The sequence below is a fragment of the Melampsora larici-populina genome, assembly GCF_000204055.1.
Source record: "Melampsora larici-populina 98AG31 unplaced genomic scaffold MELLAscaffold_24, whole genome shotgun sequence".
NCBI classification, from domain to species: domain Eukaryota; kingdom Fungi; phylum Basidiomycota; class Pucciniomycetes; order Pucciniales; family Melampsoraceae; genus Melampsora; species Melampsora laricis-populina.
In genome coordinates this window covers 261,173-284,830 of record NW_006768788.1, presented here as the reverse complement: position 1 = coordinate 284,830, position 23,658 = coordinate 261,173, and the positions used below count along the sequence as shown (strand labels likewise).

At 38.2% G+C, this 23,658-nt stretch overlaps 8 protein-coding genes across 8 annotated transcripts; 4 read left to right on the top strand and 4 right to left on the bottom strand.

The window, feature by feature from the left end:
- Positions 1 to 3,529: 3,529 nt before the first annotated feature.
- Positions 3,530 to 6,610, top strand: MELLADRAFT_116801 (uncharacterized protein; the record flags this gene model as incomplete). The annotated part of the gene is made up of 4 exons (XM_007411352.1): positions 3,530 to 3,720; positions 3,781 to 5,257; positions 5,343 to 5,654; positions 5,728 to 6,610. 4 exons carry the CDS (start codon positions 3,530 to 3,532, stop codon positions 6,007 to 6,009), a joined length of 2,262 nt encoding a protein of 753 aa, XP_007411414.1.
- Positions 6,611 to 6,819: 209 nt separating this feature from the next.
- MELLADRAFT_87980 (uncharacterized protein) lies at positions 6,820 to 7,468 on the bottom strand (the record flags this gene model as incomplete). Its single annotated transcript, XM_007411181.1, has 4 exons — positions 6,820 to 6,900; positions 7,024 to 7,095; positions 7,167 to 7,266; positions 7,386 to 7,468. The coding sequence occupies 4 exons, from the start codon at positions 7,466 to 7,468 to the stop codon at positions 6,820 to 6,822; spliced, it is 336 nt and encodes a 111-aa protein (XP_007411243.1).
- Positions 7,469 to 9,291: 1,823 nt separating this feature from the next.
- On the top strand, positions 9,292 to 10,448 carry MELLADRAFT_28793 (uncharacterized protein; the record flags this gene model as incomplete). The annotated part of the gene is made up of 6 exons (XM_007411353.1): positions 9,292 to 9,409; positions 9,501 to 9,712; positions 9,784 to 9,860; positions 9,943 to 10,123; positions 10,205 to 10,296; positions 10,358 to 10,448. Coding segments are annotated over 6 exons (771 nt in total), but the record flags the coding sequence as incomplete, so codon positions are not given.
- Positions 10,449 to 12,622: 2,174 nt separating this feature from the next.
- Positions 12,623 to 13,898, bottom strand: MELLADRAFT_87978 (uncharacterized protein; the record flags this gene model as incomplete). The annotated part of the gene is made up of 3 exons (XM_007411180.1): positions 12,623 to 12,779; positions 12,864 to 13,439; positions 13,528 to 13,898. The coding sequence occupies 3 exons, from the start codon at positions 13,896 to 13,898 to the stop codon at positions 12,623 to 12,625; spliced, it is 1,104 nt and encodes a 367-aa protein (XP_007411242.1).
- Positions 13,899 to 14,347: 449 nt separating this feature from the next.
- On the bottom strand, positions 14,348 to 16,690 carry MELLADRAFT_78083 (uncharacterized protein; the record flags this gene model as incomplete). Its single annotated transcript, XM_007411179.1, has 7 exons — positions 14,348 to 14,808; positions 14,880 to 14,938; positions 15,030 to 15,134; positions 15,214 to 15,412; positions 15,504 to 15,775; positions 15,874 to 16,195; positions 16,295 to 16,690. The coding sequence occupies 7 exons, from the start codon at positions 16,619 to 16,621 to the stop codon at positions 14,659 to 14,661; spliced, it is 1,434 nt and encodes a 477-aa protein (XP_007411241.1).
- Positions 16,691 to 17,016: 326 nt separating this feature from the next.
- On the top strand, positions 17,017 to 17,584 carry MELLADRAFT_72126 (uncharacterized protein; the record flags this gene model as incomplete). Its single annotated transcript, XM_007411354.1, has 1 exon — positions 17,017 to 17,584. The coding sequence occupies one exon, from the start codon at positions 17,152 to 17,154 to the stop codon at positions 17,311 to 17,313; it is 162 nt and encodes a 53-aa protein (XP_007411416.1).
- Positions 17,585 to 18,337: 753 nt separating this feature from the next.
- MELLADRAFT_64088 (uncharacterized protein) lies at positions 18,338 to 18,994 on the bottom strand (the record flags this gene model as incomplete). Its single annotated transcript, XM_007411178.1, has 3 exons — positions 18,338 to 18,348; positions 18,405 to 18,728; positions 18,805 to 18,994. 3 exons carry the CDS (start codon positions 18,992 to 18,994, stop codon positions 18,338 to 18,340), a joined length of 525 nt encoding a protein of 174 aa, XP_007411240.1.
- A 2,611-nt stretch (positions 18,995 to 21,605) lies between these two features.
- Positions 21,606 to 22,175, top strand: MELLADRAFT_87975 (uncharacterized protein; the record flags this gene model as incomplete). Its single annotated transcript, XM_007411355.1, has 4 exons — positions 21,606 to 21,608; positions 21,788 to 21,899; positions 21,970 to 22,080; positions 22,150 to 22,175. The coding sequence occupies 4 exons, from the start codon at positions 21,606 to 21,608 to the stop codon at positions 22,173 to 22,175; spliced, it is 252 nt and encodes an 83-aa protein (XP_007411417.1).
- Positions 22,176 to 23,658: the final 1,483 nt, after the last annotated feature.

Genomic DNA, 23,658 nt, shown 5'->3' with positions numbered 1-23,658 from the left:
AAACTCCTGGTAAAGTTTGTATTACAAATCTGCCCGCCTGGAATTTGTTGACACCTTGTTTGGGTGGAAGCAAGATTGAGGTTGAATTTAGATTTAATTTCTTTTGTCCTTCATTTCTCAGATCTACCCATTGTTTTGTTAGATGACCTTGATTTGATGGAATAATTTGTGGTGAAGGAGATGTCATTGGAACTGACTGGCTTTGAACTCAAATGTTTGATTGTTTTTTTCTAAAGTTTCCATGATCCTATGTTGATTTTTAATTGTATCTTGAAGTATAGCTTTTGAACTTTGTTCTGAGTTTGATTATTCTGTTAATGTTTGCCATCCCCATAGCTTTAATGGTGATGCTTTGTCTTTGTGTTTGGTAATAAGATGATCAATGAAATTGTATAAAACTTGGTGAAAGTTGGCTGGAACCGTTGATTTTTCCATTGAAGCCTTGCTGATGTATGATCCTGCTGAGGGAGGGGGATTTGAAAAGGGAATTTGGCTGATGATTTGATGGTGAAGCAATGAAGGACTGGGATGATGTGATAGATGAGGTGTTCCACAGTGACTGCACAATTTTTAACTATTGTGGTTCAAAGTAGGAAAGCCCCCAAACAATGTGTTTGAGCACCCCCTTCAAGGTATTCTCACAGAAATAGTGCTTGAATTAAGGACCTGCTGCAACAACTACTGGAATTCTACCCAAATCTGCATGAAATTCAACTTTGAGCCAGTTGGCAACCTTTGCCACACTTTAAGCTGATTCCTTCCAACACAACAAGGACACCAGACTCTGCAATCCACACAACCTACCCCCGCAGTTTCTGACTTGGTGGTTGACTCTGTTCAACCTTCCTCTAGCTGGGCCCAGCCATTGTTCCTTTGCCACAGCAACCTACCATCATACAACTACAGCCCCACATGCTTTTACAAATACAATATTACACCATCATACTTACCATGAGCTTGCTGATGGGGACATGTGTTTTGATCTACATGGGTCATACAAGGATATGCCCATCAATGCAAAGGTGACAGACCATTTCTGTGTTTATGTGTGCAGGGGTTTGTGTTTGAATGACTTTTGCTGGTGATCCTAATGCAATATGTATCTAACATATTAAAATGTACAAGCAACTTGCATGAAGTACCATTCAATACTTCCCCTTGACTCCGGTTCATTTTGCTCCAGGTCACTTTTCATGCTTTATAAATTTTTGAGTTATATCGTGATAATATCATGTTATCTTTGTTAGTGCATTTGTGTGCTCTTCTCCTCTTGTAGATAGTAAGCACCAATGTGTGCAATCACACTTTCCTTGTTAGTCAATAACATTAGAATATGATAACATTATCTTTTCTTTCTTAGTTCACAACCGTGCTTTTCTCAACTGTGGTTTTATCACCTGTGGATGATAAGTACCAATGTGTACAATCATACTGTCTTTGTTAGTCCACAGCTGCGCTTTTGCCATGTTGTGGAAAGGAATCAGTGACTTTTCCCGTGTTGCCTTACAACTTACCTTTTCATTTTCACTTTTTGCTTCTGTTTGTTCCCAATCTCTGGTCTTGTTTGTGTTTGATTTGTTTGATTATACAATTACAATCCTTTTATTCTTCCAACATTCAACACTTTTGTTCCTGTCACTTGAAATCTTTGATTGTGAGCTTTTTGAATTCTTACTTTGAATGTTGTAATCTCTGATGATAAGCTTTTCTAGCTCTTACTCCAAATGATGTGTATCCCGCTTGGTATATGTTCATTTCCAACCTATAAAAATGACCTGTGGTACCCACCTTCATTTCTTGAAATCTCACAACCAATTTGCCTCTTTCAAACTAATTCACACTTGAATTTGTCTGCCAACTCATCCTCCCAGTATACAATTATTTTTATTGTTCTATTTTTTTTGACTGTTTGAACAACTACTTTGTCTGTTGTCTTCAGTCTTGCTGGTTTGTCTCCATCTCTGTTTGCTTCCACCCAGCCTACACCCTGAAACCTTCATATCTCTTCCATGTTCTTGTAACATAAAATTGAAAGGATCAGAACAAGGTTGTAACTCACTTTGTTGCAATCCAAAGATTGCAAAAGATGTTTGAACTACTGTGAATGACAATTGTCACAGAATCTGTTGTGTATTGAGATTGATAGACCTCTGGTCCTAAATCAGGTGGTGCAAATGTTTGAGAGTGTTTGGGTACTTTGTAAACTGTTGTCCTGGGCTTTGAAGGATTGATGAGTGGAACTGCAGGATTGCTGGGAGTAAATCTCAAAAGTAAACAAGATGATATTTCCTGAGTGTTGAGAATGAAAATGATGAGTGAGTCAGAGGGACTGTTAAACTTCTGAGGACAGTTGACTTCTCACTTCAATTGTTACTTGGAGTGGGCTAGGTTTGAATTCTGAGATCGACCTGAGCAAGAAAGCAGCAACCTCTGCAAGAAGAGTATGAATCTGGAAATCTGCAACCTGTCACAATAGTTCCATCCTGGCTCATCCTTCTCTTGCTATAGTGCATCAACAAACTTAATCCCTTGGATTATCCCTCAACTGTTCAGGAGATTCAACATTACCCTTGCAGCAACATCACGCTGAAGCCCATCAGATCTGCCCACTTCAACTTGCCTTGGGTAGAATTGTGCATGGAAGATATATACTACCTTGTGATGCACAGCTGGCTTGAGCTCCCTTGTATTGCCACACCTTTTACATTTATTTGTCACACCACAAAACTTTGCTTGATTTGTCTTACTGGTTGCAGATTTGTTTTGTACATCTGGGATGTCACAAAACAAAATTTGAAAATAAATGCATACTTGCCTTGCCACCAGAGTTGGATTTTTCAGATATGACAAGTGTATACTAGGATAGTAAGCCTTCTGTTCATGGTTCGGGCAAACTTGAGGTCAGGATGTGGGACAGGCCTTTACGGTTACCTGGCCTGGTAAAATCTTCTTTGAAAAAAGTGAAATGACAAAGCTCTGGCTGTGGTTTGGTCTTTGCCGTTGGCGCTGGGATAAGTGATGGTCTGATTTATCTGGTGCGGGTGTGCCCGCTTTTTTATACGGTCAATTTACAAAAGCTTGACCAATGTTGCCCGCCAAACTCGAGCAAATTGGCGGGGAATTTGTGGCAAGCTTTTCTAGAAATGACTTCATTTCATCAACCCATTTGGGGGGTGGGATACAACGTGCAATCTGGGCGGGGCTCATGAGTCATCCCACAGTGCCCACTGCGAGAGTGATGATGAGACAGTGGGGAGCTGTGGGGAGCCACGAGGCTACTGGATTGGTCGGAGCTTCGCACACTCTCTCCCGATAGGGGAGTAGTAATTTACAAAAGGGTTTTTAAAATCGAAACAAGTCAGACTGATCAAGACTGGACAGTGGACATTGACCAAAGAAGAAGGAAGAATTCAAAACATGAAGAACACAGCTCAGCCTCAGCATTCGAGAAAATGAAGAATTGAAGAAACTCAGCATTTCGAACATCCATTCATCCATTCATCAACTTCATCAAGACTTCTTCGACAAGATGAATTCAAATCCAACCTCATCAGCTTCAAGTGCAACTTCAAACAGACCACCCTTCCATATCAGTAGAGCTTCAGATGAGATCACTCAATTCCCGTCATATGAAACAATGCATCAGCTTTCAACTTCACCAAATCATAAATCATATCAATCGACTTCAGCTTCATTATTCATGTTAACAAATCATCAAACGTTAGTATCTCAAATCTAATTTAATACAACATTTCATCTTACCTGACTTTCCTTTCTTAGTAATTCAACTCAACCTAGTCTCTCCGGTTCAACAAACGATCCTCTTGAACAAGCTACTGTGACTCGTAGAGTTAGTGGCGCAATCGATTTTTTCACTTCTCTTGTACCAGGTCTTTCAAGTCCAAGATCAAATTATCATCAACATTATCACACACAACCTAATCATACCATCTATAATTCTGATCAAGAAGAAGGAAGACATGATGTTTACGATCGAACACATCATGAAAACCCAACCGATCAAGATACTGATGATCAAACAACAGATCCCAAATTATCTAGAATCCAATTCTTATCACTCACACTGAATTTATTATCTTGTAATTTGGTTTGGACGATCTTAATTTATTATGGCATGCCTTTTATACTCAAACTTGATCTTTCAACTTATTCAACAACTTGGCTTTGGTTATCAAGTCCGATTAGTGGTTTGATCATTCCACCTTTAATTGGAATAATATCAGATTTGAATTCGAAAAGTTTACACAGAAGACGTACTTGGATCGTTATTTCAACTTTAATTTTATTAATCTCATTGATTTCTTTATCATTTTGTACACCATTAGGTATTTTTATGAATTATTTAATTGGAGGTGATCAAGGTGATTGGGATCCCAAGAAGAACATTAATATTCATTCTAATTCGATTCTCATTGCGATCGTTTCGTTTTATTTTTCTTTCTTTTCACTTGATTGTTTGATTCTTTCGACTAGATCACTTATCCTTGATCAAATTTCGTCTTATCATCAAAATTCGATTAATGTTTGGAGTTCTAGAATGTTACTTTTAGGTCAATTGATTGGCTTTGGGATTGCTACTTTTTCCAATTCGAATCATGGACCTGAAGAACCTCAACTATTACGTGAATTGGTTGGTTATAGTATTCTTTTATTGATTATCACTTCAAGTTTGATTTGTACAACTCAGATCGAACATCCCATCACTTCAAAACCATCATCATCAAGACTTAACAGTACTTCTTCTAATTTACCGAGTTTTAAAGACTTATTGGAATTTTATAAAACCTTTTTAAACACTTTACCAATCCCAATCAAAAGAGTTTGTTATGTACAAGTTTTCAATTCGATATGTTGGATCACAATCTTATATCATTCAAAGTCATTAATTTCTAATTTTATTTTATATGAATTGAGTTCAACAGGTACCAACCTAACCGAAAGTTTAATACGTTATTCAGAAAGACAAGGTACTATTACCATGTTAAAATTCAGTTTGATTTCATTAATCTTTAGTTTTCTTTTGCCATTTCTTTGTAAGTTTGGTACCACTGATTATGTGATCCATCAACGTGGTAAACGTTGGACAACGTATAGAAGGATGTTGAGGTTTTTAACTCCTAGAAATTTATGGAGTTTTAGTTTTGTGGTGTATTTGGTTTTGATGGGTTTTACATTTGGAATTGAAAGTTCGAGTGGTGCAAGTAGATTGATAATCTTGCTTGGGTTTTCTTGGTCTGTAAGTCATTTGAATCCCTTTACATTCTCAATAGTCAGAAGATCTTTAACCTAACATGTTTTATTCCGTTTTTGTTATTGACTAGATCACACAATGGGTCCCATTTGCATTATTAATGGAATACACAAGATCAATAGAAGAAACCCCACCCGTCAATCAATTCAATCAAACCCCAATCTCATCACCATCAGGTACTAGAAGAATCGCAAACACACCACCATCAAACGTATCACATAAAATCGAAAATAGAAGGATCAATGAAAGAAGTCAATTGATTAATAATCCATTGAATGAAATACCATTGAATTTGATCAAAACTAATTATTCAATTGCGACTAAAACGGGTGGTAGTATTTTAGCTATACATCAATTATCTACTGTTGCTCCTCATTTTCTGGTGAGCTTTTGTCTTTTGATCTTCTTTCTTCTGTATTCACATTTCCTGATTGAAGGTTTCTTCTTTTGAACAGATCTCTATCATCACATCCATGATGTTCAATATAGTTTATTTACTAACCAATCCGACCGAAGAAACCAATGAACCCATCAATTTGTCAATAGACATTCAAAAACCAACTGAAGTACTTTGGTTCTTTAGATTCACTTCAATCTTTGCATTGATTAGTTTGATTCTAAGTCGAAAGATCGTCTTACCTACTTCTGAGCTAGAGTATTGGGATGAATTGAATTATCAAATTTATGAAACTGAAAGGTTTAGAAATGGTGAAGTTTTACAAGAAGATCGTGATTGAGATTTCTTAAATTGATTAGTAATTTGAAAATTAAATCCAATTCAATGAATGATTTGGTCGATTGAAATCAAAGGGGAAAGGTCAAAAGGTAAATCATTAAGGGGTTTTGGTTGTAAGAAGAAAATGTATCAGAAAAGTCAAAAGAAAGCAAATTTTTGGGTTTTTTTTTCTGGCGGGTGAGGCCCAGGGTAGTTATATCAGTTTTCTTTTGTTGAAGAAAAAAAAGGTTTCTTTTTCAAAACAAAATCGATTTGTTGTTTTTATATTATCATTTTTTTTTGGTGCAACTTTTAATTTGTTTGAATATTTGTATTTGATTCTTTGATTAGAAAACATAAACTAAAATCATTTGTATTATTGTAAATATGTAAAAAGTTGATTTTTTGATACATTTAGATTGAAAAAAAGGATTTTTTTGGTTTTGTAAGATGTTTTGTTTTTTTGTTTTTGGTATTGATCAAGTTTTGTAAAAAAAAGAATTGGTTTTGTAAGCGAGAGGAATATGATTAACATTTTGTGTGTGTGTTCTCTCGTGAGCATCTATGTTCTTAACTTTGACTTCAATGACATCACATCATGCAAAGATTCCCGTTTTTGAAATAAAATTTGAAGCATATATCCCATTCCTTGATCATCAAGATATTATCTTTGTTTGTAACTCACAGCATCCATGTTGGATTCAGATATGATAAAGACAAGAAAAGAAAACAAGCAGACAATTGATTTCAAGAGACCACAAAGAGATCAAACCAGACCATAGAACAAAACCAATGACAAAAAAAACGCTCGAAGTACCCTTTCATCATCAAATCAATCAAACTTGATCGAATGACTAGTCGTATCAATGATCCCACCACGATAACTACCTCGTTTTTTCTTATTTTTTTCTTTCTGTCTCATTTGAAAAACATGAGAAGAAAATGAAAAAAAATTGATAAGGAAATTTAGATATAATCAGTGAGTCTGATAACAAAAAAAGAAGTAAAAGTGAACTGAGGTTCATAAACACTTAACTGTAAAAGCTTTACCACGAGTTACGATTAAATCCATATGCGCCTTATGGCCATAAGACCCTTGAGCTCCGCCCTACATTTCGAAAGAGGAGAATTATGTTAATGATATCTAACCAAAGATCTCTGATAGAAGGTAAAACTTACCTTTGCTAAGAAACTATTATCAGCTACTCTTTGATCAAGTTGAATTTCTTCAGCTTTGATTCTTCTGAATGGAGCATTTGATTTTTTCTCTTTAGATTGACTCCAATTTTCTGCTTGATTGGATTGATGATTAGAAGAAGACACATTAGGAGTTTGAGGTGCTGATAGAGGTGTTTGATTGAGTTTAACTCGTTTATCTTTTGAATCTTCTTCTACGACTGGTGATTCTGCTTTTCGTTTGATTGGATTTGGTGTGGTTTTTCCTGAATTCGTGGGTTTTTCATCTTCTGAACTATCTTCATCTTCGGATGAGGAAGTGGAGCTTTCGGAAGATGATTTAGATGTTTTGGCCGTTGGTTTCTCTTTGCTGGCCCCCGAGGAGGTTTCTGAATCTGATTCACTACTCTCAGAATCTGAGACGGACTTGAGATTCTTGGCTGTGATAGTAGTCACTTGAGTAGGTTTCTTCTTGGGAGATTTCACTTCGGAGTCGGAGTCAGAATCAGAGTCAGATCCTGAAGAGTCGGTTCCAGATGAACTAGAGCTTGAGCTCGATGAGTCAGAGCTGGATGGTGAGGGTACTTTGGCCACAGCTGGGACTGCGACAGTAGGATTCTTTGGTTTTTCATCAGAGTCGGAATCAGAATCAGAATCGGAGTCAGAGTCAGAGTCAGAGTCTCCAGAACTTGAACCACTTGAGCTGGCTTTGGCTTTAGCTGGAGTGACCTTGGACACAGTAGATGGCTTGGCTTTCGAAGTAGAATTTGAAACGGAGTCGGAGTCGGAGTCAGAGTCTTCAGAGCTTGAGCTTGAACTACTTGAGCTGGCTTCAACTTTAGCTGGAGTGACCTTAGAAACAGTAGATGGCTTGGCTTTCGAAGCGGAATCAGAGTCAGAGTCGGAGTCGGAGTCAGAGTCTTCGGAACTTGAGCTGGCAGAAGATGTTTTAAGAGGTTTCGAGTTTGAAGCCTTCAAAGATGTTGATGCAGAACCCTTAGGAATATCGTCCTTAAGGGTAGAAGACGATGATCCCTCGTCTGAGATAATGACAGGTTTGACAACTGGTTTTACAGGGACTTTTTCATCCTCACTTGAAGAACTATCACTATCGTCTGATTCTGATTCACTGCTAGAGGACTCGTCAATTGAAATTGGGTCTGATTTGAGATTAGACTTCACAACTTGTTTATTTGCTTCTTTGGCTGTCGAGCTGATAGATTCAGTCGAGTCATCTTCACTACTTGAGCTTTCGTCATCGGAGATGGCGATAGGTTTGGCCGTCTTAGCTGGGTTGTTTAAGGGTTTCTTCTGTTCAGACTCGTCTTCGCTACTTGAACTATCTTCGTCTTCTTCGTCAGATGAACTATTACAACTTCCGGACGCGCTGCTAGATTCTGAAGTTGGTTTGTCCTGAAGTTCTGCCATCAAATAATTATGAAAATCAATCTGTTCTTTAATGTCTGGGTATTGAATTGGCTCGATGTCTGAATGTTTATGAAAAAAACCAACTGACTGATGTTCTTAGACTTTATTTCAGATTGAAATGTCTGATAAGTTTGATTGAATTTATTAGACTTTAGCCAAGTTTTGAAAACTGATTTGATTCGTACCATTCAGTGTCAAGTTTTTTCGCATATAGAATTCGAAATCAGAATATCAATTAGTTAATTATCCATGGTTGATAATTAGAATCAGATCACTGACCTTCTATATCTTGTTGGATTGGCATCTTGATCCCTTCGATGGAAAATGAAAAAATCGAGTGAATCAGTTTCTAAGCTTTGATGATTGCTTTGTTTTGTTTGTTAATGGTTTGTTTTAACTTACTGTGACTGAACCCTTTGTCCTCTGAGTCCTTTGTTCTTTGTTGATAAAGTACAATTTGGATTGAGTTGGAAATTGAACTGTAGTTTGTAAATGAAATTTTCAAAAAATATCTTTCCACTCAACTTGTGGTTTTTTCATGGGTTTCAACTTTATACCTACTATACCCCATAGCCATATCCATACTTACATCCATCACAGTTCATCAACCACGCACTCCGCCAATCCCGTTGAGCGGCGTCAAATTTATAAAACTCCGCAAGATTGTAGAATGTCAAGTATAAATGTTAATCCAGATGGTTTGAAAGTCGTAGGGTTGCTCAGCGGTGGTAAAGACAGTTGTTATAACCTCTCACATTGTCTTCAAAACGGTCATCAACTTATCGCCTTAGCTACTCTTGGACCTGGTCCGAATAAGGGTAGGTAAGCAAATCAAATCTTTAAAGTCAAAGAATATGTCCACACCTTTTCTGAAAATTGATTCACCCTACCTGAACGACGAACCCCTAGATGAGCTCGACTCTTATCTCTATCAGACTGTCGGTCAAGATGGAGTTCATCTTATTGCACAAGCTCTCGATCTTCCACTTTATCGGAGAACTATCACCGGTACTGCTCTCGAATTAAAATCAGAGTATGGTTCAAGAGCTTATCAATCCGAAATGCTCGGTATTAATGGTGATGAGACCGAGGATATGTATGAGCTTTTGTCTGAAGTAAAGGTATGTCTTTCCGATTTGATACGCTCACGAACATCAAGTTTATGTAACTTATTGCAAAATTTTGTTTTCAGCGCATACATCCTGACGTCACTGCGGTTTCCGTGGGTGCAATCCTATCCACCTATCAACGAGTCCGAGTAGAGCATGTGTGAGTCATGATCACCTTATCCTTTCTATGTCTTTTGAACATTATGATCCCTGTACAATCAACTTACTCTTGAATGTTGTAGTTGTCAACGTCTGGGACTCGTTCCATTGGCCTATCTATGGAAAAGAGATCAATCTGAATTATTGAATGAAATGATTCAATCAGGTCTTGAATCTATTTTGATCAAGGTGGCTTCCGTGGGGTTAGAACCAAAGCATTTAGGTAAATCATTGGCAGAGATGCAAGATACATTAGAAGACTTGGTGAGGCCTCTTCAACATTTGATATTATTGGATTTGTATGTATCAAGATGCACAAAGATTGACTGAAGGTTCATTCATCAGAATTCTCGGTACGGTGTTCATGTATGCGGTGAAGGCGGCGAATACGAAACGTTTACCATCGATTGTCCAATCTTCAAAAAAAGAATCAACCTGTAAATATCTTATGATTCTATATTCTACTCAGTTCCGTATTGATCACCAAATTTGTGGCAGAATCGACCCTCAGGTAGTGGATCACCCTGAAAGCTCTCCAATGGCCCCAGTAGCTTTTCTAAAACTTCCAAAAGCAGCATTGTTACAAAAGCCAGAGTTGATCGGACTTGAGCCCTCGGTTACCATCCCTCCAATTTTCGATCATCATTCACAGTCTACCCTTGATACTCTCGCTCGAACTCTAGAGGACTGTGTAAGTCTACTTTGATTTGAAATCATCTTAATCTTTACACTAATGATTCGGTTCTAGACAGTCCTAAAATCCCCGTACCAGACAAAATCTCCGTGTATTTCGTTGAGTGAACCCGGGTTCACTGAGCATAACGGATGGGTGTCTATCACTTCAGTTATTGGTCCTAGGCTTCTTTCTGAAACGACTGCACCTTATAAATCTCTAGAGGAAGAAGTGATTGATTGTTTCCACACGCTTGCAAGTAAGTCAAAAGAAAACGTAATTGAGACTTGGTTTTATTAGAAACCATCAAGGGGTTTTTAGAGCTCATCTAATGATCGATTTCAAACTTACAGCCTTACTCGATTCTAAATCACTTCGATTTACTGATCTTACTCATATCAATCTTTTCTTAAGATCCATGGACGACTTTACTCAAGTCAATGAAATCTATAAACGCCATTTTGGTATCTTACCACCTACTCGAGCTTGTATTGCTACTCAACTTTATTCGGGTTCAAGAATGACTATGGAAGTTTTGGGTAGAAGAGACGATCATAAATCTGATCAAAGATTTGGATTACATGTTCAAAGTCGATCTTATTGGGCACCTGCCAACATTGGACCTTATTCACAAGCTGTTTCAGTAAGCCAGATCATGTCTTTTTGAAATTCCAGTTTAACCCTCATGGACAAATGCTGAGATCTTCCCTGATGACTTTATCAAAATGAAGACAGGTGGAAAGATCTTTGTTGCCGGTCAAATCGGATTGATACCTTCATCACTATCGCTTCCTTTGCCAAAATCTTTTCTTCAAGAAGCTATTCTCTCTCTCCAACATTTTCGTCGAATTTTGGAAACTTTTCCTTCTACAACTTATATTGAAGGAATCATTTGTTTTGTCACAAATTATGATCATATTACTCTTGCTAAGAAGGTGTGGAAAGAAACAAGAGTGATGTATGACGTTCAAATACCGATTTTATTTCTTGAAGTCGATGGGTTACCGAAAGGAGCTATGATTGAATGGCAAGTGGTGGGTTCGGATGGAATTCGTTCTGCTATTACTCTTGATGGGGAAGATGAGGAAGATGATGTTGAAAGCCTTCAGCCTATTTATTCTCATTTATCCGAGTCATTTCAATCTTGTATCTCGCCCAATTCAAGAACGGTGACCATACTTGGTTCCGTACAGAATTGTAAGTCCATTTGAAAAGTTTGTGTTGGATTATTGGTTACACTCTTCACTCCTCAAAATCATTAACTGATCAATTTGTGATTATTCTGACTATGAACTAGCTTTTATTGGGGAATTATCATTTGTTCCGATCCATGTAAGAGTATTTCATGTACCAGAAGTGATAGATAAAGAAGGTGAATGAAGTTATCCTACGCTCACTAAATATGATCAAGACTACCAGATAGATAATGACCCTTTTTCCCTATTTCGGTTTGTGATAGCACGAAAATTGGTGAAGGAAAGGTTTGGGAGTTTGATCGGTATAGAAGAAGATCAGATTGGCTTTAGTACTGTTTGTGTGAAAAGTATTGGATTTGATGATCAAAATGTTAAAGTTGGATATTGGATCATGGGTTGTCTAAAGTGATGAGTATCTTTTTGAAGAGAGTCTTTCATATTGGATCGAAATTTCAAGTCAAGGAAGGAATATTTGGGATTTCGAATTTTCTTTTAATACTTGACAACTTGATAATATAAAATCTTAGATAAAATTAATTCGAGTCCGAAGAAAAAAGATCGATGGATTGGATACATTCAGTCTTTACTGCAAAGATCTTTACTCAGAGCTCTCTCAACAAGAATTGATCTGGTTTGAAAGTATGCTTTCTGATGCTCATCATACCTAATTCCATAGTCTTTAGAATCTCATCAAATCTTTTGCGTGTTTTTTTTGATGAATGTGTATTGTAAGTCAATCACTGATTCTTGATGAGATTGATTTCTGGGTGGAAAAGAAGCTTTTGTGGAGTGTGGATCTGAGGGATTAGTTTCAATTGTTACAACAAACATGATTTGAATTGAGTCAGTTAACGAGGGCAAGCAGCAAAGTTGTAGTGGAGATAATCCGAGATATTATGCAATTCCTTCCCTTCCATGTCTGATGATAAGAGGTCTCAAGATATCGAAAGCAAAGAAAGACACGAGTGCTGTGTGTTGTTCAAGGATGAGTCGAAAAAATAATTGATCCAGATATTCAATTGGTCTACGATCCACCAAATCTCGTTCAAGCCTAAGCAAACAAGAGATAAAAGATGAATGCTGAGAATCCTCCAACAAGGGAAAATATCTATGTATATGATTCAGAAGGACATACCAAGCATCAACCATAAATCTACCCCAAAATGTTAACCAAAAAAACGTCCAAAGAGTACCATTCAAATTGAATTTTCTCTCTAACAGGATACCAAAACCTTGAGAAATGAAAAAGAGGGTAGTTCTAAGATAAGGATCAAATTGACCAGAAGCAAACCACATTGAAAATTCATGTATCAAACCAGATAAAGTAAAACTCCAGATTAAAGATATCCAACGAGATTCAAAATGTTGATAGAAAGATAATTTAATGAAGATTTCTTTTAATAAACTATGCCAACGTTTTGACCAAAATTGATTTAAAGTTTTAGAATAGATTGGAAAATCAAAAAAGAAATTAGAATAAGAAATGAACCTAAGGAATGAACCTGTTAGTTCTAATTGAGACCAAGAAGATAAGCCTATGATGATGGTTAAAAAGTATCTTGAAAGTTTAAAATGTTCAATAAAAGTAAAAGAAATTGAAGAAAATAGTAAGATTGAAACTGAGATTAAAATTCTTTTGATGGTATCTTTGTAGTAAGTATCAGTTGGCTTTGGTTTGGGTATCCCATGAGACCAACCAATTCCTCGTAGACTATTTATTCAAAGTATTAAGACAATCAATATCAAACAGATAGAAACTCGCCGGTTTGTGATGATAGGGAAGTGAGAAAACAACAAACCTAACGAGGAGTGATAAAGCAAATTGAATCCTTTTAAAAAATGAATCATTATCATGATTAACTTTTAAACCAGTCTTATGATTCAGTTGATAATAAGGTTGATTGACTCGAGAAAAAATTAAAGAACGTAAACAAAAGATTATCAAATGAAGTGCGATTGGTAAATCTTTGATTGGTAAACTTCTTTTAAAATTAAATAAAAAATATGTTAAAAGTAAAAGATGTAATGGAAATAAAATAAATTTTCTTAAAAAATTAGTTTTAAAAAAATAAATTGGATGTAAGAATAAAGTTTGAAAAAAGATTGGAATTTGAGTTATGAAGAAGATGATTAAGTTTTGGTCTATTGAGAATTTTTTGAATTCATTCATCATCTTGGATTCCTTTTTATCTCAAAGACGTAAGTTAAGAAATGGATTACTTCGAGGTGTTCGTTTGATCGGAGAGAAATGGATGTGCGAATTTCCACAAGGATTTGCGTGATAAGTTTCAGGTGGACGGTGGCGCACTGTAGCCTATAGGCGACGCCGATAACCGGACTATGCGCGCTGAGGGGCAGGTCTTAATACAAAGTTCAATTTTCAGGTTGCAGATCATGGCAAGAATTTCATGGACAAAGCACAACGCACGACTCCTTGAGAGATGTCACGCTAAGGTAGGCAACCACATCATGTCGTTGCAGGTTTTCCAAGTTCTGTAGTTTCACTCACATCCGTTTGACCCATCGCATACCCTAGATTATCGATAACTCTCAGTTGATAAGCAAAATCTGACATGTCATCTGTTCCAGAGTTTCACTCTCATCATCTTGTGTGTATGTGTTGTTGATGATTTCTTATGAAAATACTTTTCATCTACCTGTTTAGGGTTCAATATGAGCAAAATAATTGTCTATCAGAGATACAAGCTAAAGAAAAAAGCTCAGGTTACGTATACATTTTATATTACAAATGTATCCAACTATCAAATAAAATAAAAACGAATATTGTACATTCCAAAAAGTCAGCTCTTAATCAGATTCCCTTTGTGAGATGGATGAAGAACCAAGTTCCCAAAAACCGCTAATCCCAATATAATTTAAAGTCTTCCACAACTCTATCCTTCAAATTCGAAGCATTTGACAAAAGAAACTCAAACAACTTTTGAACGTTTCAGAAGTTGATGATCTTGATCATCATCTTTATAATTTAAAATTGAGAAAGACTCATGGAATTCATTTAATGATCTTTTATTGGTAGCTAATTGAACTTTCTCATCGACCAAATGATGAACTAAATGTTTCTATCAAAAAAAAAACACTTCAATTTCCAGAAAAAGCAAAACATTCTTTCTAAAACAAATCAAAGACTCACTTCTAACATCTTCAGCATTTTTTCTTTCGTGAATGGTTTAGGTAAACAATCATTCATACCTGTTGAAAAAAAGACAAAAAAGAGAGAGAGAAAACAGGCTCAATAAACTCACCCATTTTCAAAAACTGAGATGAATTTGAATCAACCTACCTATACCTAAATATTTATTAATTTCAGTCGGAGTAAAATTAGAGGTCATAGAGATAATTGGAGTAAACAAATCAAATTGTCTAATCAGACTAGTAGCCAAAATTCCTAATTTAAGAAAATATTAATCAATCAAAAAACATTTGACTTTGTAAAATATAATGTAGAAAGGAATCATCAGACGTACCATCCATGAAAGGCATATAAATATCCATAAAGACTAAATCAAATTGTTGTTGAGCCATGACTTGAACAGCTTCGATTCCATCATTACAAGTGACCATCTTACAACCGATAAATTCCAAGATCCTACCACTTAAAGATCTATAAATCTGATCATCTTCTACTAATAAGACTGTTGGAGGACTAAGCCATTTCTTCGCTTCCTGAAGTGGGTTTAGAAAGATGTGTGTTAATGAAGCAATTCCGGAAACAGGTTGTGTTTGTCTTGGGTTGAGTTTGAAATTGAACACTCACTTGGATTGAAGGCAGTTGGAAATTAGATATTGAATTGTGAGACGGTAACGTGTTTGATGAACTTGAAGATAATATTGAAGAGCTTTGAATCAATGAATGTGGATCAAGTTGAATGAAATTTCTTTCGTCTTGGTCGGGTTGTGAAAACTGATGAGATTGGGTAGTACTAGGTTGAAGGATAGTAGTAGGGCTTTCTAAAACCTTAAAGTCATGATCCTGGCGTGCATTTCGATCTTGAGCGATTGTAGACTTTTTCGCATCTTGATGATTTTCTGAATGAAAGCAAAAAGTTACGTTGAGTTGATGAATATGATGGAAGTGGATTTTGTATTCGAACACAAGTCAAAAATATCGAAAAGAAACTATCTACCTAAACGTTGAAGACGTAGGTCTTGATCAGAGATAAGTTGATGACATTGTGAAAGTTGATGAGTCAAATCAGTGTTAGATTTAATTAATTCTTGAACCACAAGTTCAGTTTGATGATGTAATTCAATCAAATTCTTTAAATCTAATTGAAGTTTATCAATCGAATGATGATGGATAGGTTGAACAGGTGCTACTGTTGTTGCTGCCAGTGGTGTTGTCACTACTTTCGCAGATGATCTTCTATTGGATGAAGTTTTTCTTTTAATATTATCCAGGTTGGCTAAAGTATCAGCTCTGAAATGAGGATGATGAAATTCCCATCTCTAAAATGCGATAATCAAGATATCAATAAATATAATGGTAAGTTGAGATAATTGGAGGTAAAATTAAGAAAAAGAGTTAAAGGAATTTATAAAACTCACCAACGAAGTATCGTTTTGATTTTGATCATGATGATCGATCTTAACTTTTCTAAAATCATATTTATTTAATTGACGGACAAATGAAGCGAAATTGGAATGTTTGAAATGTTGTGGTAAGATTTTAGTTTGAAATAAATTTTGATCTTTTACAATTAATGAATCTTTGGAAGTCGACCAAGAAACGATCTCTTTTGAATCGGAATCTTCTAGCATATTATATAATTTTTTAACAAATTCAGATGGACCGGTTGATGGATTAGGTTGATTTAAAGATGAAGATGCCGAAGAAGATGCAGATGCAGAAGGTGATGGATTTGGTTGATTCATGTTTACTGACGATAGAATATTATGATCTCTACTGAGGATGATAGATTGATTGGATGAACTTACTTAAATAGAACAAACAAACGATGGTAATGACACTCACTTGATGAAATGCTACTTGATATATTAAAGACTTCCATTTTGCAGTGTTAAACACAGACCCTGAATTTACATTATGAAGCGTGACCGAATTAATGTTAAAAAGCGAGACTCCTTGGATCTGAGTGAAGTTTAATGCTTAATCTGTTTGATGATTGTGAGAACGGGCCTCTCGTTTTAATTTGCGCAATACTTTTGTGACAAGCATACCACTTTCCTATACGCTGCAACAGATAGGCTGTGGGTGATCGTGTAGTCAAATCCCCAGTGGTTTGTCTCATTCACTAGTTTCAAACTTCAAAAACTTCAATTTTTTTTCTTTAATAAAATTGACCTTTCATACACAAAAAAACATAACAAACACAAAAGAACACAATTTGACCATTACAACACGTTGAAATTAATGAGGAAAACATGGGAGAGAAGCAGAAAGGATGCATAAGGCAATCAAAAAATTAAATCATCATAAGACTTCCGTTAAACAACAACAAAAACAACCACAAAGAAGAGGAGATAAGTTGGGAGATGAAATTGGGTTTGATCCGATCAGACAAACGATTAAAAAGCTTGGAGGTAGAGAGAAAGCCATAAATTAAGGAATCAACACTATGGAGATTCAAAGCGAGTGTTCGATTCTCAACAACAAGACAGAAACAAGAAAGATGTAAGGGAGAAAATCATAGAGTGTATGATTTTAACACGGTTTAACTAATGAGATGATCCCCCTCGATGACTCGAGGAATGTGAGTCTTTCCTAAACCCAGCAAAGGTAGTACTGAGATTTGAAAGGAAATTATGAGATTTGGAAACTTTAACCACAGATGAAAGTTTAATCAAAGGAATAATCGAATGTGAATTATTAGCAGGTGGAGTCTTGAGAGTGAGATTTGATGCAACTTGAGCAAGATCAGGTGATCCCTTTGAGTATGCATGCGCCGTACTATTCGAAGTCTGTCTTGGACGTCGATTGGTAAGAATGATCTTATATTCCGCTTCTTCATCAGTGGTACAGCTATCTGGTGTCAGCAGATCAGATGATGCTGAGGACGAAGATGTAGTTGAAGAGGCTGGTGAAACTTTCGATCCAATGTGGCCCATGATCTTTCCAGCCAAAGTAGTACCACTACCACGTCGAACAGGTGAAGGTGATGGAGTGAGTGGGATCCTAGCTGGACTCTTTTCTCGGAACTTGAACATATTCTTATTCCTAGGCGTTGAGTGAGTCGTTTCGGGATTGATATGAACTACATTCACTGTCCGTGGTGGAGATGGTGGTAACGATGATGCAACGGAAGTAGGAGTGACAGGAACGACAGGAACGACAGGAACAACGGGAACGACAGGAAGGACGACGGGTACATGGAGGAAAGGAGCAAAAGTCCTGAGTAATGTTGGTTCATCGATGTTCAAATCAAAGTCCAGAAGGTACAACAACTGTCTCTCCTGCAAGATCGCCAGCCAGAAAGATGAAAGAAAGACACAGTTCAATTAGATCTTCTCTGGGTGAGGACGTAGAATGAAAGAAGGATGAAAGATTGTCAAAGACCTACCATTAGGTTAACCTCGATCTCATCAAACAATGCTGCATGAGCGCACCAATGTTTGTTTTTAGGACTCGAATCATTCAAATACTTTGCTGCAACAATCAAGCAAGCCAAAAAGACTCGATGACGAGTACAATTCAGACCTTTGGCGATCCTTGGTAACTTGGCTCTCAATCTTTGAAGATAAACGATCGTGCATAGTAATGTGGGAGCTTGAACATGAGATTTTTCTACAACTAATTGAATAAAGGTCTCCAATGACGGTAAATCCAAAATCACTTCCTGTTGCAGCACCGGTTCTGGAATCTGAGCAATTGTGCCATGTCTGGGTTCCCTCTTTTCTTCATACTCATCGTCATCTGATTCATCATCATCACTCGTATTTGGGGTCGATGGCGGGGAAAGCATCGGATCATTAGGACCTGATTGGCATTGGATCACTCCCACAGCAACTTTGGCAATGTACGCTAGAAAGGCATAGGAGAAGAAATAATCAGAAGTGAATATTCAGTTTTGATGCAAAGTTATCATCCTAAGACTTACAGATCATTGCCTGGGACACAGGCTGACGGATCAACTGGAGCAAAGCGGGATCATGCATATCTTTCGGAAGTAGTGATGCTGGATGACGACGAACAACAGGTGGCAGGACCACTTTGACCGGGTTGATTTTAGCCCTTGGAATATTGCTGCTCATAGTCTTCGTTAAACCTGTCTTCTTGTTGTTGGCCATCTTTGAAAGTTGATTGGAAGACATTTGAAGGAAATAAATAAGAGATTTATAAAGAGATGAAAAGAGTTTCTCTTCCTATGTGTTCGATTTTGCTTTGATGCTGATACGCGATTGATGATGTAAGTCCTCGATTCCAAGACGAATAGATGCCAAAGGAATTGGTGGAGATGAAGAGTGTGAAGTCAAGAAATCAAGAAATTGAAGCAAAAAGCTTAATTTTGGAAATCAGAAGAGGAAAAAGTGACAGTCGATTGTGCAACAAGAAGTAAGATAGAGATGAGATTCGAAAGAAGGAAATATAGTGGTGGCAACCGCTGTAAGATAAGATTTTTAAAGCGAGTGAGATTGGAAGTGACAAGAAAAGATAAATGAAAGAGAAAAGAAGGGCAACGAGGGAGACCAGTGAAGAAAAGCGTTGAGAGTTATATAGCTTGTCCTATTGCGATATCGATTGAAGTGCTTTGACCGATATGAGTGTTTTGGGTGTGTTGCCAAGCAGATATCAACTTGGAGAAGGGCAGAAAAAAGGAATCCGGAAGCTAAATTCAATGATTAGTTGGTCAGCTTGATGTTACAGATCTGACTCTGCCGGTGCCGAATGAGGTCAGCTGGGCGACTGAGTTGACGAATGGATGGGTCCCGGCCCGCCCTTCAGGTACAATGAAATGTGGAAAGGTCCACCAACCAAGCAAAGTCAGAAGGTTGGAATAAAGATATTGTTATGCGGATGATCAAGTGTCGATAGCCTAAGAATCGGATGTTGAGAAAAGGCCAGGTTTTTTTCGAATTGATCGACTGCGTTCTTTAGCAGTTGTCGGATGGAGACGGCCTAAGTCACGATAAATTGATGTGATGAATCTGTGATGGAAGTAGCAAAGCATTGAAGATGTGTCAACTCAGTACAGCTTCAAGTATGATTGTAGAAGGACAAATAAACGAAGGAAGGGAAATAGTGTTTTTCTTGACAAGTTGTTGATTGGATCACTCTCAAAGAATGTGGTCTGGCTTTCTTTTTCGATGAAAGGCTCATGTAGGGAAAGATTATCAAGTCGAAGTTCAATCAACGCTCACATACTTATGTCAAAAAAAGAAATTCTTCCATCAAGCATCCGAAAATGGTATTCTGTACGAAGAAGAGAGAACAAATAAAAAATTGAAATTTACTTTTGGTTCACGATGATGAAGATCAAATCAGGTAATAATGAAGCATAGACTATGTATATATGCTTTTGCTTCAAAAGATAGGATACATTGATAGGACTCTTCTTATTGTTAGAAGCAGATGAGATTGTCTGTCAACCGAATCTCATGACGACCTCGCAAGATCTGTAGGAAAGATTACATGATATACTTTGGTCATTCTGATCAAAGTCGCGAGATCGTACGAAGTTCTGACCAATCCAGTAGCCTGGAGTGCCTCGAGGTTCCACACTGTCTCATCACTACCCTCGCAGTCGGATGAGCGCCGCCCGATTATCCCTCCGAGTCCCAACTGGGTTGATGGAATAGATATGCCATATCCTGCTATATCGCATTAGGATCACCAGCAAAAGTCATTATACCTCTGCGCGCACAAACAAACGGCCATTGGAGCTTTCATGAGTATCTCCTCGTATCTCCTGCCTATCTCGAAGCACACGTCCCCTTCAGCAAGGTCATCAACCCAACACATCTTACCCTTCCCAAATACCAAACCTGACCGATGAAAACACACAACCACGGCAACTCCTCTGGACCCATCGAGACCTCGGCCATATTCAGCCATTGCCAAAACATGCAGCGGGCTCGTCTGTGATTACAATATGTGCAGCAATCAAACACCACACTCCACTATCTATCTTCAACCCCAGAAACATCCCCAAAACAAAGGACTGAGGGCGTGATTCACATTTATCATATCACTCAAGTCTGTCAAAAGAAGTTCACAATGGACCGTTGGCCACCAATGTATTTTCCTTACAATACCTCCTGCGCCGGCTTGACAGGCATAGGCACAGGCATAGGAACAGCGTTGGATTGTTCACGAGGTGTGGAAGCCTTGAGGTCAGATCCGGAGGAAAGCCATCTCAAGCATCTTCAAGAGAGACTCATTTAAGGAGGGAGCTGATTTCTGCGGGTCAAGCTCAACTGCTGACGTCTTGATTCTTGACGCTCAAGTCGCGAGAGGGAATCTGTTTGACGTGATAAAAATCTTCTTTACAACAGAGCACCAGCACTTCAGAATTGAAAGTTCAGGACTCGAACTTGAGGAATGAGGACCAAGTCCAAATGACTGATACATAGGTTACCTTCGCTTTCCGATCTTCGAATGGAAATTGAGCCTTCCTGAAACAGTGGTGCTATGATTTCTCGATGAGCTTTGATGTTCCAAGCGTCGTGAAATCGACAGTCGCTGAAGTCACCATGCCATTCGTCATGCAGGACAATAGTCATGCTGCGCTTCTGAGTATGCTGCGCATTAGGGCTGGTCTTGGCCCCGGGTCAGAAATCTAATCACACCCAGTGATACTACCGCCCCTCGTTGACCTATTTCCCCTAGCCAGCCCCCTCAAACTCATCATTTGATTCTCGTTCGCCCGCTCCCTTCGACTACGACCAACCGCACTTCAAGATGGTGAGTTCATCTCATTCTGATTCTATTCACATCAACTCGGTCCATCGAAATATCGAAATCCACGCCATCAGGCCTCATCTCAAGAAAATCTTTCAGATGATGTCAACCAACGACTTAAGCACACTCAGGAAGACATCGATATTGATCGGGAATGCTTTTCTTTCGATTTAATCCTATAGACCCTCGCCATCGACCTTTTGAACCCTTCAGCTGAGCAAGAGCGTCGCAAGCACAAGCTCAAAAGGCTTGTACAAAGCCCCAACTCATACTTCATGGATGTTAAATGTCCAGGTTCGTACCCCGATATTCAAACTTGGAATCATTTCAGATTGGTGCTCATTTGTATATTTGTCCTTCATAGGTTGCTTCAACATCACAACCGTCTTCTCCCACGCCCAAACTGTAGTTCTTTGCGGATCTTGCGCTACCGTCCTTTGCCAACCTACGGGTGGAAAGGCTCGTCTGACAGAAGGTCCATCAATTTCAATCAACGGGCTTGTCGCAAAATTTAAACTGATGATGACTTTCTAAACTTGCTTAGGTTGCTCTTTCCGAAGGAAGAACTAGAGTTTCTCGCGAATCGTTTGATAACAGCCTCAAGGGTATTTACCATCCTACATAAGACTCAAAGGCTGTTCAAAAGATGCAAAGTTTCAGTTGGTTGTAATGTAACGACAATGGCCCAAACCTTCGATCTTTTGCTCAGAGTGGACCTTCAAGCCCGCTTGACTTGTCATCAGAATGATACCTTCTGATCCCGATGTATGAGGATGACTATGAATTACAGCCCTATTCCGTGTATTGGTGAGGTTCGAGACTGAAGAAGCGAATCAATGATTTCTAAGCGATATATCAACCGTGCGATATACATGGCCCTTTATTTTCCTTGCATCGTGAAGTCCCAAAAGCATATGATTCACACATTGCATGTTCAACGATATGGCTTGACCATCATGGATGGACCTCATAGATGCAGCAGGTGAAGAGGCTGCCTCGCGAGGATCCGGATCTCGTTTCTTGAGTTTGCACACCCACCTGACTTCACCCCTTCTGACCAACGGTAATAGTATTGGGTTTCTGAATTATGGGGCCATTTCCCCAGAACCTGTCATCTGCCTCGCTCAACATTCTTACTCCTCAACTCCCTTTGACTTGATAGGGAAAGGAAGTGCAAACTCCGTTTCCTGAATTCCTGCTCTCCCTTGAAGGCTCTGCTGGTTTCCAGAAAAACAAGATCATAGGTTTCCTCTACTAGATTTGAAAACTCACCACGCCAAAAATCGAACCAAGCGTGTAAGTCCCTCGTGCCTCGGCGACAACTAGTTGTAAAAAAATCCGAGGCACAATTGGACTTTGTTAAGTTTGCATTTACCTTTGTGTTGCCAAGCCACAAGCTTCAGGGTGAGGTGACAAGTTTTGGATTCCCAGTTATTGTTGATATAAAGGTGACCACACCACCAATAAACCTGTGGAAATTACCTTTGGTTGTCCACACATCTTGTGTCAGGCAAAACTTGCATGACAAGTTCTGTGGTATACATATGGTGAGTGATCAGAATATTCAAACCAATGATATATAAATGATTGCAGAACTTACCCTCAGCTCTGTGAAAACAAATTTCTCATCCATCTCTAGGGGGGTAGGTTATGTAACCTATGGGGGACATGACAAGCTTCCGTCTTATATTTAGACGGAAGCTGTCCTACGTCTTTTATGTAGACGTAGTATGGTGAAAACTAGCCTTATGTGTGGCTATGTTGTTGTGTTACGAGGAAGGCAACCTATCTAAAGGTCCCTTGTAACCACAACAGTAAGAGCATCCGCACTCGTGCGGTAAATCGGGTGCGGTAAGGTTAAATTTAACGCAACCGCGGGGTCTTTTCCACACCGGTGGAAAATTAGCCCCGCGGTAGTTACACCAGGGGGTAAATCGCACCGCGCGATAACGGTTTTCGGAGCCGCTCAGAAACGTGTGACTTAACACACATCGCGACTAGCTGACAGCAACTTCGACTCCAAAAACGAGACTCAACCCGACCTCCAACACCA